Raw genomic sequence first — 14,799 nt, forward strand, 5'->3', positions numbered from 1 at the left:
TCACAGTTTCACCGGTTTCAGAAACAAAAACAATAGTCCCAAACTGTAAGCATGTGATCTCAGTGCTTCTGGGTCTGTATTTTTTTTTCAGAATCTTTTAATAATACTCAGCTCCAAACTCAATATGGTCGTATCACAATGCTGCAATATATCAAGCTTATATGCAGTAGATGAAGGGCATAGACACTTGCAAATCGATTAAAAATTCAAGCAAACAAGCAACCAAATGTATAATTACTAATTATGAAGAAAACAGAAGTGGGTATAAAATGTGCTTTAAGGGAAAAATGAACGCGCAATGTTAATATTCGAAGAAAACAATTAATTTGAATAAAAAATAGTTTACTGATGAGAATATCATATTTCTTACACTAAAAAAGTCAATTTTCATTCACGAATGGATGACAGTACATAGACGATAACACTCCACATCTGGTTTGCTTCAATAGCAATCGACCGATTATTTGGTGAATTCTTAAGTCACTACTTTATTTTTTTCCTCAAAAACTTCAAGATTTTCTCAAAAGCAATAAATAATTAGAATAAGATCTCCATAAATACAATGAAAAAAATGCCATCTAAATATTCTGTGAGATGACGTTAACAAACATTCATGTGTTAGTTGACTGCGCACACAATTTAGTTTCGAACATAATTAGAAAAGAATTGCAATGAAAAAGGCGAAACATGGAGCCATTCGGCGTAATGTCGTTATTTAATGTACAATTAACAAATTCAGTAAGCAGTTCTTCGTTAAAAAGTCGGTTTTAAACACCTGTTAGTAAGTCTAGACGGGTTTGGAAATCTGTTGGTTAAGCATTGGATGCTTCGGTGTACTGTTAATAAAGTCTAAAAGCATTGAAATCTCCTCCACGCACATCCTGAAGTATGACGAATGTCAAAATACTGAGTCATACGCGAGGGGTTTAGTATCCTCCAGAGAAAGTGCATTGGGTAGCTCTCGTGTTGGGGCACATCAGAATGCATGTGCCCGCTGTCCGTCATCAACAACACGCCTATTACTTGTGAAATAGTCGTTCCAGATAAAGAAATACAGTTTAATATATCTAGCATAAATATCCTGCATGTCTGGTCAATAAACCTGTTTCTCTCTAAGGCCTTATGAATTATTTGAAGCTGATTTCAAGCTGGAATTGAAAAAGAGACAGAGAATTTTACATCACGCACTGTATTTGATATCTTAAAAAAACGAGAAACATTTAGTTTCAGCTGAAATGTGACATTAAAGATAGTAAATGGTCTATAAGGATGCTCACCTGGTCCACATTTCCAGTGAGAGAAGATGTAGGTCCCCCTTGCTGAGTATCTTGATAACAGTTCAAGCCAACGACCCATGCGGCCTCATTGCTCAACAAATCACCTAGAGTTATGCGATATTTTTTGCAATCAAACTTCACTATGTAACCGAGCATCGTGGCAAACAAAATGAACAGCAGCAGAAAAAGTCAGGATTCGAAAATTAGAACACTTGCCCCAAACAATTTTCAGAAAACACCGTTGTTTTCCTAAATCTTTAAACGTCATGTAAGTGTAAAACATAGATTAATAAATTAAAAATTGGTAAATAAATAATAAATATTAAATATTTTAAAGAAAACAAAAGGAGGAACATTATTACATGTGTATATTTATTTCAGCGAATGGTTATTCAGTAATTAAACTTACCGTCTGCAGGGACCTCAGCGGCCAAAGAATTGTCAAGGACCAGTGAAAGGATGGCGCCATTGTAAGAGGCACGTACGTGGTGCCACTCACCCTGGTAAGCTCCGCCCTGAAGCCAACAGAAAACGTTGCATTGAAGCAGCCAATATCCCACTTCAAACACACTAATTTAGGGTATTCCACACAGAGAAGCATTGAACTTCAAATATGTACTCATGTTATTTGTTATTGAATCATATAATATATTTTTACTGTTGGTCAAAAGTGTTCAGACTTACCAACTGTCCGCTTGCTGAGAAAGTCCCGTTGTCTGTCACAATGGTTACAACTACCTCTCCACCCTGCACGCTCAACTCAAAGGTAGGTGCGATGTGACACTTGGCATTGTTGACCAAAGCCACTTTTCTTTGATTACTGACCATGGGATCCACATAGAACCACAGAGCTACACTAAATGGTGCCCTAGGGCTGTTTTGTTTGAAAAGGGGAAACTCAATGTGTCCTGAAAAAGTCGGTTCATTGTTGTTCGGTCAAAACATCAACGTAAGGTGCCATGATTTTTTACATACAGATTTGAGACATAATATAGAGTATTAGGTATCAAGTGATATGAAATGAAAAAAACTAATACGGTCATCTATCTAATGTTCAACAGTCCTTAATATTAGATTATTTACGCGATAACGCGAACAACATGCTTTAACAGTGTTGTCAAAATTTAAAAAGTTGACAGAACCATCATTTACCCATGCCATCAAGGTACACGGACTGGTCTCCAACCCGGGACTCGTTGACGAAGTACACGTTGCGACGAGAGTTTGGTACAGAGAACGCAATGTTGCCTGCAGCATAGAAGCTGCCCTCGAAGCCGAAATAGACGCCATCATATTCTTAAAAGAACCGAAAATAAGCAATTTGGCATGTGCCATGACGTGTTAACCCAAATATTTGGTCTTCTTGTTATATAGCCCGAATTTAATTCTTTTTGGCTCTATTTGTCTAAGGTTATTTGGATTAATTTTTTTTCTTAATTTTATATAAATGTTTGAGTTACTTTTCAAAAAATACGTACCAGGGGCATTGCATCTGCAAAGCGACAGGCTGAAGTTGTAAGGCTCACAGGACATTGGACCAAGAGGATCGTGGTTGGGATAATTTATAAAGAATTTGCTTGCCTCACCAATTACTGAGGACTTCATCAAACCGGCATCGTCAGTGCAGTTTTCTGTAAGTGAAATGGATGCACTCAATCAATGTATATCTGTTTTTCGTGGCTGGCAAAGTTTTACTATCTTTGGAATTTCAAAATCTTTATACATTATTAATGCAGATAAAAAGGTTAGCAAAAATTTAACCAAAAGATTATTTGTAGGAGAATCGTGTTTATCATGTGTCTAGTGAGAATATACATTTTATCTTCTTAACCCCAACAATTGAAAGCCAGTTAAAAAGAGATGTTAAAAATGATAATACTCACGGTCTGGCTGTTCCACTGGAGGCAGAGGAGGCAGCGTTGTACCGTCTACGTCTAAAATGATAATGGAAGTGAAGTTTCAGTACATCATAAACGTCATTATCAATTTTCTTACACAGATAATAAAAACCGTTCATATTTTTTATAATCTCCACAATATTGTTAAGTGTATTATCATATGGAATGCGGTCCAATATGCTTACATCCGTCGCACTGGTCAGAGCCAAGGGGAGGTTTCGGACCAGAGTTTTCGCAAGTTACTGCCTCGTCGTCGCACCGGCTACAGGCCTGAACTTTCTGGTTCCATAGAGTACCAGGTGCACAGGCTCTCGTGAAAACACTGTACATCCAACCATCGTCACCTCTCTCACTGCGCCTAATGCAGACCCAGTATCCGCCACAGTCGTTAGGATCGTAAGTGTAGCCAACGGCACCATTCTCTGTCAAAGGACCGCCATCCACCACGCACGTCCCACACTGCTCTATTGAAAAAGTGAACCGATGATGAACAATACTCATTTAAAGAACAATGCGCTTTGTAAAATAAACTCTGCTTAAAATGGTAGAAGCATCAATCGAGAGAGGTCAGATCATTTACAAATGATCAGTTTTCTTCTTCTCTTCACAGTGTACTTACTCAGTTATGTGTGGGGCCTAACATTTGAATTTAACTGTCAAATATCAAAATGATGAACTCACCATCAACATTCTGGGCTGCTGCAAGTGCCACTAGGGCAAGGCACAACACCTGTTTCAACATTGAGTGGCTTCTGAAAAAAGGAAAAATGCGTTAACAGATTCACAAATTGAATATGACAATTGCTTTATTTTGATTCTCAGCTATTCACCAAAATTTAATGTAAAAATGTTATTGAAAAATAGTTTAAGAATTTTTTACTTCCTTTTAAAGGGAAGTAAATAAAAGAAATAGATTCATCACAGGGCAATCACATTCGTCCTTCATTAAAATGTTAATTTGATCAGTATGCTAATTGAAGTTTAATCAATATATTTAATATTTTAATATTTTGACTAAAAAACAGAAAGGTCTTAAAGACAAGCGAGGAATGTCATTTTTCCTATACCACACGTAAGAACTAATTGTGCAAACAGTATTATTATTTATATATATCTGGGTAAAACTGAAAAAGGATGTATCGCACAGACACAGATAATATATTTTCAGAATTGTCATCAAAAACAACATCATTTGCTATGGACAGAATTTCAAGGAATCAATTCATACATGTATTTCTTGCTGAGAGGAGAGTATCATAATTTCACTTGGAGTAATTGAATCAATTTTTTCAATCGCTAGCTGTCCGAATGTTGACTAATTTAATGCTGGCGTTTTCACTCTTTGTACTTAAAATCAAATAAGCTCAAAATACTATGATGAATAAGCAATTTAGGACTGATCTAAACAAATTTTTTTGTTTACATGAAATGGCCTATTCTGACATGAACATTAGGACGAAAGAAGTTATAGGCCTACGCACTTCACTCTCAAACATATCCCTCCATCTTTAACTGATTTCTTAAATAATAAAATAAAATGGTAACGTAAATGCGCCCACATGTTTGACCACATACCTGAGGGATATTGTGCTTGGTGAAAGTTCCTTCCAATCCTCTGAACTATCTTTTCTAATTACAGTCATTTAAGGTATAGATAAAGTACGAGGCGCTGAGCTTTACGAGAAGTAGAGCAGATAATTGGCGACACCTTAATGTGCCAATTATTGTGTCTAAATGTCATCTATGGTAACTGCTATGGGGTCTATTATTCCATTAAAGATGATTAAAACATTACTTGAGGAAATGTGTCTTAAGACCATCAATGCATCTCTCCAAATTTTATAAACAATTCACTGCACTTTGTCCTTCCTCTGTGCCCCCCCCCCCCCCCACGTCTCATTCCTCTGTTCTACTTGAGATATGGAAAAATGTTTTTGTTCGTTCTCAGGTATCTAGTACCGTAATCCGGAATTATGGGCTAAATTCGCCAAACAGGATACCTCTTTAAAGTAGTCCAGACTATAAAAAGGCAACTTAAAAGTAAAAAAAGTTAAAAAACAAAAAGTTATATCGCCTGCGGGGAAGTCATTAACAAACAAAAGTACGACTTAGTTATCGAGTAAGACTGTAACATCAATAAGCAGCCTTTTAACAACGTAAAACGTGTAATTTGAAGATGGCACTTTTTTGTTTTCTTTCCAAAATTCACTAAATGATTCTAAAGCAGTTCTGACAACCAGGAACATATCACAGCAGGGTTGAAAAGCAAAAGGAATGGCCGTGTTACTTTTGCCTTCGTTTTCGACACAGCATTTTTCAGGAATGGTTTTGGCGCTCTTTAAACGTGTGGAAAGCAATTCAAAAGAAAACTGAACTCACTGATGTCATGGTATTTGCTAATATGTCCAATGATTTATGTATATTCTGGTAGACATTGCACTGCTGTTATATGGAATTCACAAATAAAGCGTTTTAATAACGACAGTCATGTCTATCTGTCCCCAGAGGACTATCTGTCCCCATCGGGCCGTCTACCCCTAGACACTAATTGGTTACAGGAATTTTACTCTATGACCTTTGAACCATTGCAGGACTCATAAGGTTAATGCTTTTCATTGGGTGACCAATGGCATGATTGCCAGCGACGCGTGTAGGTTCTCGTGCATGCTTGCAACGCGTTTACGGTTCTCATTTTAATACTTTAAGTAGCCATGACTGCACTCTCCCAATAAAAATTTAATCTTTTACAATTGACTGCACTGCATGGTATAATTTAGATATTGAATTCTAATTTTAGTGTACGGTTTAATCTTGCCAATTAAGTTAAATTAGGTAAAAAAAAAAACTCAAATAAATTTTCAAATACCCAAGAACACGAAAGGGCCATCAATGTAAAGCTAAAACACATTTCATTTGACAAAACTGCTGAAACATTATTTCGACTATTGACCCTTTACGATGACCCGTGCCATTGTAGTTGAAACTATTTCACTGAAATTTTGACTTAAAATGCAAAGTACAGTAGATAACTCGCAATGGGGATATGTTTTTTCTTTGACAAATTATAAGCCAGGGGGCACCACTTTGTCGTCTCTAACAGTGCTGCTGATGCCAATTATCTAGATTTAAATTAAAAAACTAGTGATGATGGAATACAAAAACCATGCAATTGCTATTTTATCTAAAATTATATCGGTAGGTCACACTAAAAGTGTTAGATATCGAACATACATTAAAATTTCTCGTTTCATAACGAACGAAAACGCAATTGTAATGTTGATTTTGGGATTCAATTAAATCTCATATATTTCCAAACCGTACTTGTTTTCACTTTTTCAAAACGTTTGAAATGTCTTTCTAAACAAACGCCCACACCAAAAGTTTTTTTTTGTTTGTTTACAATGTATTTATTTTAGAATTTTGAATCTAATTTGACAAGTTATCTCTTTAAGTGTATCAACAGAAAATGGTCTTGCATGCATAAAAAATCTGGTAGTGCCAGTAACAATTTAAAACCGAAGGGCAGTCATTATGTTGACATAAAGGTACAAACCACACATTTCAGTCTTTATTCAGTCATTTATTTCGTCTTTATTTGATCAAAACAAGCGTGACAACATTTTATACCTAATTAACATACCGCTAACTTCTACACGGTAGTGAAATGACAGAATGTGTTCATTTTCATTTAATTACTGAAATCAGAATCTCAATTAAACCTGCTTAGTAGACGCCGGGCACTTGTTTGTGCATATATCACCATATAAAACACATTTTCAAATATCATCCAGGGTGCCGATACGAGACGCAACGTTTGAAGAACAAAATTGAGAAGGACCGCCCTGTATCCTAATATATATTTGCCTCCAGACAGTTGACACGTTGTTGTACGTATAATGCGTTTATACCTCTGTTGTTTTAAATATGCTTTGGTTGGAAAGTTTTTATAGGATGTATATGTCACTGATCTGATGAATGGAAGAACTTAGTTTGGGGTAATGTTCAACGTGAATTGGGATGGACTGAGTTATCCTTGTCAGCTGTCAATCATTCTCAAGTGGGCTCTGGTCTTGGCCCTTATTGTGAACATAATTCCCCAATCTCCTCGGCTGAGAGTACTCTGTTATAAAATGACACCTGAAATAATAAATACTTTAATTTATGAAAGGAGAAACATATTGTTTCACCACAACCATAATTATCTTGGTAACTTCTATCATGTTTACGAATCTTTTACACTTGGAAATCTCTCTCTCTCTCTCTCTCTCTCTCTCTCTCTGTGTGTGTGTGTGTGTGTGTGTGTGTGAAATTTCTGCATACCTCGTCAAATCGTCCTTCGAAACTTGGGTCATAATCGTCGTACAGATACTCGTCCTCATAATAGTAACTGTTTCCTAGAATCCAGGCGGATTCTGTTGCAACAATATCACCTAAGAGAGGAAAAAGAGGCTTAATGATTTACAGTATATGGGATATAAGACTGAAACTGCGGGTCACTGAAAGTATAACATTAAGCCGTGTCATTTGCTATTTACATAGTATTCTCACACAGTTTCATTTACAAAGAGATAATAAAAATATAAGAAAAATGAAGTAAAATTATTTACATGTTGTGACGAATGTGAACTACTTAAATATATAAGTATGCTATGAACGCAAAACTGCCAAAATTCATTCACTACAGATTCTATTGTGCATTGGGTACACTCTATCATTTAGAAGAAGTAGTAACATTATCTGTTTTCCTCTTACCAGATGCCTCTACAGCTTCAGATTCTTCGCCCTCTAAATACAACGCCATGTAATCTCCATCGTATGTCACGGCAACACACACCCAGGCGCCTTGTCCCCCACCTTCCTGAAACAAATCAGTTTATAACACACCACTTAGTAACTTATAATAAAGCAAAAATGTCTCTTGTGTCTTAGTGAAACGATGTGTGGATATGTGCGCGCACCTGTATGCTGTGTGTGTGTGTGTGTGTGTGTGTGAGAGAGAGAGAGAGAGAGAGAGAGAAAGAGAGAGAGAGGATAAAAACGTACCACATACTGTGGTGGTATATCGTAAAATCCGTCCTCTGTCTCCATATAAACCCCAACTCCACCTTCTTCGAAATAGATTTCAACAGTCGGTAAGATGTCGCACTTGCCGTTGTTGAGTAGTGCAATACTCCTTCCCTCTGTGTTCACATCCTCATCCAGCCAGTAGAAGAAATGAATGGTGAATGGATAGTCAGGGGGGTTGTTCTTGAAATAAGGGATTTCAACATGACCTGAAGAGGATAAATCAAGAAAACTCAATGCATTACACTTAAGCCTTTTATACCCCCCTCTCTCTATCATCCACATTGGTTCTTGCTTTTTCCAAAGGCAATAAATAGCATCTTACCGAACTCATCGATACACAGAGCACCATCCCCCACCCTGGCCATATCGGGAACTTCAATAGTATTCTCACACAGTGAAGCATGGGCAACATCATTTGGCTCAGAATACGCGGTCTTCCCTATTGAAGCATAATCGTCCTCATATTGAAAAATGATGGAGCTAAACACTGAAAGAAAGGAAAGTAAATGAAACATAATCCATTGAATAACACTTGACAGGTATACATATTTTGCCATTTTAGGCAACGAGTCACATATCACAATCTGTTGTTCCAAACTTATTTCCATGTTGTTATTGATACAACTATAATCCTCAAAGGCAATACTACATTTTCTGACACATTTAGTTCCAAAATCGAAACTTGCACTTCCCCTTAAAAACAGAAGACAGGTCATACCAGGGGCTTCACATCCACAGCGGCTTAGGCTAAATCTGTGTGGAAAACAGGACACCGGCCCTACAGGGGCCCGTGGATATTGTAATATGTAATATATCTGTTCATCTTCAACAACAGATGTAAGGGTGTTTCCAACAGAGTCGGTGCAACTTTCTGGAAACGTTAAAGACAGTGTGTTAAGGGTTTTTTTTTAAAGAATGGTGAAAGAATAAAACAAATGGACACAAAAACAAATAAAAGTTACTTTCAACAAAATAAGAAAAGTAAGAAAATAAATTAAGTAAGTAAATAAATAAGAACACAAATTCTGCATGGGAATTTATGTCCACACTTCCATAATTCCGTAATTCAGAACTGGCCATTGGCAACTCACAATACGATAGTGAAATATTTTCAAACTAATACACAAAAATCAAATTGTACTGGTTGGGAAGTGACTGTGCCTTACCACCCCACGTGTACATAGATTTTGTGGGCCTTAGTCCAGTCTGATGGTCGGCTAAAACAAAATAGAGGAAAGAACAATTAAATGTCAGTTAGCAAGAGTTCCAATTTTGGCTGTTGCTTGACTGAAATAAAAAAGGACATGAAATTACCATTAACTCCTTGTCTGTCTTCTGCTCTGTCCTCATTTGTGTATATTAAAAAACTATTTTTTATACTAAGTTTTAGATCCATGGGACTAATTTTTACGTTTACTGATAATTAACCAGTCATACTAAAATCGCTTTTAGAAATGCAAAGGTTTATTCTTGATTATAATCAACAAAAACACTCACGAAAAGGACAATGCGAGGAACCCATCGGTGGCTTGGGTGCGGTGCCTTTGCAAACAGCTTGAGGATCGTCACAGCGGATGCAAGCTTGGCTATCTTGATCCCAAACGGTTCCAATGGAACAGTTGCGAACAATGACAGTATACATCCAGCCGTCCAGGCCCCTGTTGGGCCGTCTCTCACACATCCAGTATGATGTACAGCTGTACGGATCGAATATGTATCCAACGGCTCCATTTTCTGTTAGAGGACCACCATTGACAACACACTTGCCGCAAAAATCTGAATAAAACACTTTTGTAATCATCTTTTTTTCAACATTACAAATGTTTCCAGTCAAAATTATCACATATTTAATATTGTTCAATTTTGACACGAATTCAATTATACTGAAATACGACTGGGTATTGATTTCATACTTAACCATTTACGTTTTAACATATACCGGAGATAAGTGATATAAATTAGCGGTTATTACACTTGCTTAGTGAATCTGACCCTCTGTGGTCTGAGTGAACTCACCATCTATATGGACAGCTAGAGGAGGCACGTAAGCTGTTGTTGTTCCCGGGCCAACTGTAGCTTGCCCTGGTATAGCTAAACTAAGTCCCGGTGTCTCTTTGCTGGTACAGATGGCAGCCAAAAGTTTGTTTCTAAGTCCAAGTAGCTGGCTTGAACTGTCCACCGTGAAGAGAGTGTCCTTATCAGAAGCGATTGCTGACAGTTCCTGTTTATCCAGCTAGAAAGGAGAAACAAGTGAGATGATTCAATGAACAATGTACCGATTTTAAAAGAAAAAAATACAACTCCCCATCCCCAGAAAGTATATATATTGGGTGGGTGGGTATAATATTTTGTATGTTTTGGCTTTTAAAGTTTCCCTTTTTGAATATTTTGAGGGAGGATTTAGTATGCTCACCAAGAATCTATTATAAGATAAATGCCACTGTGAATTTTGACAAGTAAACTAAAAGTTACATTGGGGTACGTTTATTGTGATAGATGGCGATACAAAAATACACGTAACCATTAAAAAATCAAAGAACTCTCATGGTAAAGGGTCATACCTTATTGCCGATTCCGACTGCATAGATGATTGCACCGTCATTCTTAAGTTGGCGAGCGCCCGTCAAAGTTCTGTCTGGAAATCTGGATTGCTCACCCGTCAAAAGGACAATAACGTTGGTGACGTTCCGTCTATCTCCCGAGCCTCGCTGGAATACCTGGGCCCTGGTTCGTAAGAAAGCCATGTGCGTTGCTGCATTGCCTTTCTTGAAAGGTACTGCCTTGACTGCTTTAAGCAGCCCTTGGACATCTTGGTATCTGTTCAACGGGAACCGTAGCTCAGAGGAAGATGAAAATGTCACCAGTCCAACCCTCACCAAATCAGGGGATATATCGAACCCTACTATAAGCTGCTGCACGAAATTTAGTTCTTGTCGAAATCCACTGTTCCCCAGACTGTTTGAGGAATGTACAAGAAATACGATGTCGGCTTCCCCCGTGCACCCTGAGCACAAAATTAATTTATGCAGAAGTATTAATATTTTTTAGAATCATTGGCGTTCACAATGCCAATGTCATTATTTTAGTTTCATTTGCAAATAAAGATAGCAACCTTTTCATTCTTAAATACATGTATATGTTTGGGCTATTGTACTTCCAATTAGCTCGATTTTAGTGGCATCGTATCCAATAAGAAGTTATAGTTATCAACTTTACATAAAGGGTATCAGGACACACACATCCTTTGACAATTCCCCCTGGACAACCCCGCATCCCCCAGACAATTCCCCTCGCCTATAATGAATATAATAATGTGAATGATAATTGTGATAATAAGTAAAAAAAATGTGCGCATTAAAAAAAAGTGTCTCTAGTTAAAGTGGGTTAAACACATACTCTCACTCATCTAGGTGTTCCTTTCCGGAAGTAACTGTCACTTTTAATTGTTTTATCATTCCCCCTTAATCAAATTGCCTGTCCTTGGCCAAGGCGAGGAAATGTCTGGGGGAAATTGTCTTGGGGGGGGGAGGGTGGACTGTTCGGGTGAGGGTGTCTGGGGTGGTTGTGGATTGTCCTACAATCATCCTAAAGATGGTGCAACAGTTGTGGAAAAAAAGAATCGTTGTTTAGGAACACAGTTTATGCATTATTTCTGTGGAAATAAACATACGCCTGTGATTCAAATAATTAAAAACATACTAAATTCATTCTGTAGGGTTATTTTAAAACTTGGAAAAATAATTGAAATTCAATATAAGATAGTATTGCTACACTGGGTATTAAATAACAGTTGTCTAATGTAAAGTAGAAATGTGGAGGCTGTAGAGCAACAATTAAATGGCGCCTGTTCAAAATGTCCCCTGTCACATATTAATGGGAGTGAGGAATGCAGGAGACCTAAATGTGAATGCATCTCTATAAATGGTAAAATCATACTTTGCTTATTTTCACATGCAAAATTGACACATCTCAGCAATCCCGTATAGGTATAATGGCAAAGATCATTAGTGAATAAACTAATTCGCCACACAATTGCCCATGTTCGATAACATTAGCATGCACGCTATACACATACCGACGGTGGCATCTTGGCTGTTTGACAAGCCTATGGCACATCCGATAAGTATGGCGTAAAGGATTTCTTCCACACTCATCTGTACATCTAGACGACGGAGCTGTAACCAAGTGTTAAAATGATGAAATATGGCTTCGTTTTATGTAAATGTTTGATATTCATATCACAGTTTAACCGGTTCGTGTGTGTTTTTATAAACAAAACAATAGTCCCAAACTGCAAGCATGTGATCTCAGTGCTTCTGAGTCTGTATTTGTTTTAGAATTTTTTAATAATACTCAGCTCCAAACTCAATATGGCCGTATCACAATGATGCAAAATATCAAGCTCATATGCAGTAGATGAAGGGAAACTCGATTAAAATTCAAGCAAACAATTGTATAATGACTAATTATGAAGAAAACCAAAGTGGGTATAAAATGTGCTTTAAGGGAAAAAATGAACGCGCAATGTAAATATTCGATGAAAGCAATTAATTTGAATAATAAAAAGTTTACTGATGAGGATATCAAATTCATTTTCTATTTTCATTCACGAATTGATGACAGGACATAAACGATATAACACTGCACATTTGGTTTTCTTCAATAGCAATCGACCGATTATTTGTTGAATTCAGAAGTCACTACTTTCTTTTTTTCCTCAAAAACTTCAAGATTTTCTCAAAAGCAATGAATAATTAGAATAAGATCTCCATAAAAATACAATGAAAAAAATGCCATCTAAATATTCTGTAAAATGACGTTAACAAACATTCATGTGTTAGTTGACTGCGCACGCAATTTAGTTTCGAACAAGATACATTGTCTCATCATTAAAAAACACATTCAGAACAAATATAAACGTGTTAAGGTGAACATAAAACGAGATCATGAGGCATAATGATTTTCTTAAAAAACATCATAGCGTACATGTCGATTTACTTACAAATTGCATAATACTAAAAAGCGTTCTAAATTGATCTGGTCTATGCATTAATTACACAAAAACCCTTCAATACCCGAAAAAAGGTTATCTTACCTGCTGCTCAAGCCCTAGAGTAAAAAGACCTAGGCGGATTCTTTCACCTTCTAAGGGTGACAAGCCATATTTTGCTCTTTCTTCTTTATATGGATATATTTTACTACTGATAAGACGAGCCAACCGTAATCCATTAAGGGAATCACACCTCTCTTTAAAGAATGTTACCGTGTTTCAAATTGCGGTTCTGGTTGTTTTATGTGAATTTTTAGGAGAGATAAAACATACCTTGGGTGTACCAAGACACTTTGAACATATACCGACATATCAATACGTACATCAAAAGCATTGTTACATATCAATACGATGTTTATAGTCGACATGTATATACTGAATAGATATAGAAGTACCGTAGAGAGGTGTTTGATATGCGTAGTCTAAACCTATCAGGACTACACACAGTTAGAACATTTCACCCCATGTTGCAGTAATTTAGTTTTCCCCTCACATAAACTGTAAACTTCTAATAGTGTTTTTAAATCACTTTTAATTGCCGACCTGGGAAATGCAATTACTGAAAGTATCAGTGTGTCCTTAAAAAACCTCTGGTGTTTCTATTTTATAGCACATACATTTGCTTACTTCACCGAGACTAATTTCATTTCAGAACATATAAAAAGTTGCGGTAACATTAGTGGTACTTGAATGGAATAAATTAATTTGCATAACATGTAAACAATCTTTTTATTTCTAAATTTTTTTCAACGACTTCAGAAATGAGTTGATATGATCCCATTGATGAAGCTGTGGTGTGCTTTTGTTTTTGACCTCAAACTGAGCGGAAAATAATTTTAGTTAGGTTTTGGCAAGCGAAATGAAATGATTTAATTTATGTTGCCAAATGTTCACAAGCACAACGGAGCTCTGTTATTGCTCCAAAGTAAGTAAGATAAGTCCATATGACTGAAAATTGTCATTTATTAATGACGAAAACTAATAAGATACAAAGTTACAAAACTAGGGCAGATAATATAACATGCCCCAAACTATGTGCCATAATATAAAAATAATGAAGTATGTTAATGAGTGTAACCAAGATTAATTAAGAAAAAAAATATGAGAAATCAGAACAGCTATAGGAGCAAAAAGTTGGCACAAATAAAAATAAAAGGCTGTAAGATGTGAGAGAAGCTCACATCCTCGCCAACCGATTATGAAATTTAAAAAATTCAATTTTACGGGCTTACAAATTGTCTCATCTTGTAAAAGCCGTTTCCCTCACTTTTGAGAAATGATAACTGTCTGCCAACAGAAGTTGAAGATGTTGTATCGGCTTATTTCGCCCAAACATAAGGTTTTATAATGCATTACATGAAGTCATCCTTTGTACGATTTTAAATGTATTTTGCAACATCATATGAACTTTGCTGCAAGGAGTATGTTCTTAATTAAAAGTCGGGGGAGGGGATCCCTTGGGGTGACATACGTGTATAACACTATAAAAAAAGGCAATACCCTTTCA

General features: G+C 36.6%; 2 protein-coding genes across 2 annotated transcripts; both read right to left on the minus strand.

Moving 5' to 3' along the window:
- Positions 1-557: 557 nt before the first annotated feature.
- LOC106153559 (uncharacterized) lies at positions 558-4,842 on the minus strand. Its single transcript, XM_013527532.2, has 10 exons — positions 4,751-4,842; positions 3,857-3,927; positions 3,361-3,639; positions 3,161-3,211; positions 2,756-2,908; positions 2,430-2,573; positions 1,962-2,185; positions 1,687-1,792; positions 1,278-1,381; positions 558-1,148 (listed from the first exon to the last, which is right to left on the minus strand). Exons 1-10 carry the CDS (start codon positions 4,816-4,818, stop codon positions 1,128-1,130), a joined length of 1,221 nt encoding a protein of 406 aa, XP_013382986.2. The 5' UTR covers positions 4,819-4,842; the 3' UTR covers positions 558-1,127.
- Positions 4,843-6,740: 1,898 nt separating this feature from the next.
- LOC106160801 (uncharacterized) lies at positions 6,741-13,498 on the minus strand. The gene is made up of 12 exons (XM_086999883.1): positions 13,338-13,498; positions 12,318-12,417; positions 10,804-11,246; positions 10,259-10,475; positions 9,740-10,018; positions 9,409-9,459; positions 8,961-9,113; positions 8,565-8,729; positions 8,219-8,448; positions 7,928-8,033; positions 7,496-7,605; positions 6,741-7,312 (listed from the first exon to the last, which is right to left on the minus strand). The coding sequence occupies exons 2-12, from the start codon at positions 12,394-12,396 to the stop codon at positions 7,253-7,255; spliced, it is 1,893 nt and encodes a 630-aa protein (XP_086856009.1). The 5' UTR covers positions 12,397-12,417; positions 13,338-13,498; the 3' UTR covers positions 6,741-7,252.
- Positions 13,499-14,799: the final 1,301 nt, after the last annotated feature.

The sequence above is a fragment of the Lingula anatina genome, chromosome 1 (assembly GCF_051362555.1).
Source record: "Lingula anatina isolate TDL-2025a chromosome 1, LinAna3.0, whole genome shotgun sequence".
In the NCBI taxonomy this organism is placed as follows: Eukaryota; Metazoa; Brachiopoda; class Lingulata; order Lingulida; family Lingulidae; genus Lingula; species Lingula anatina.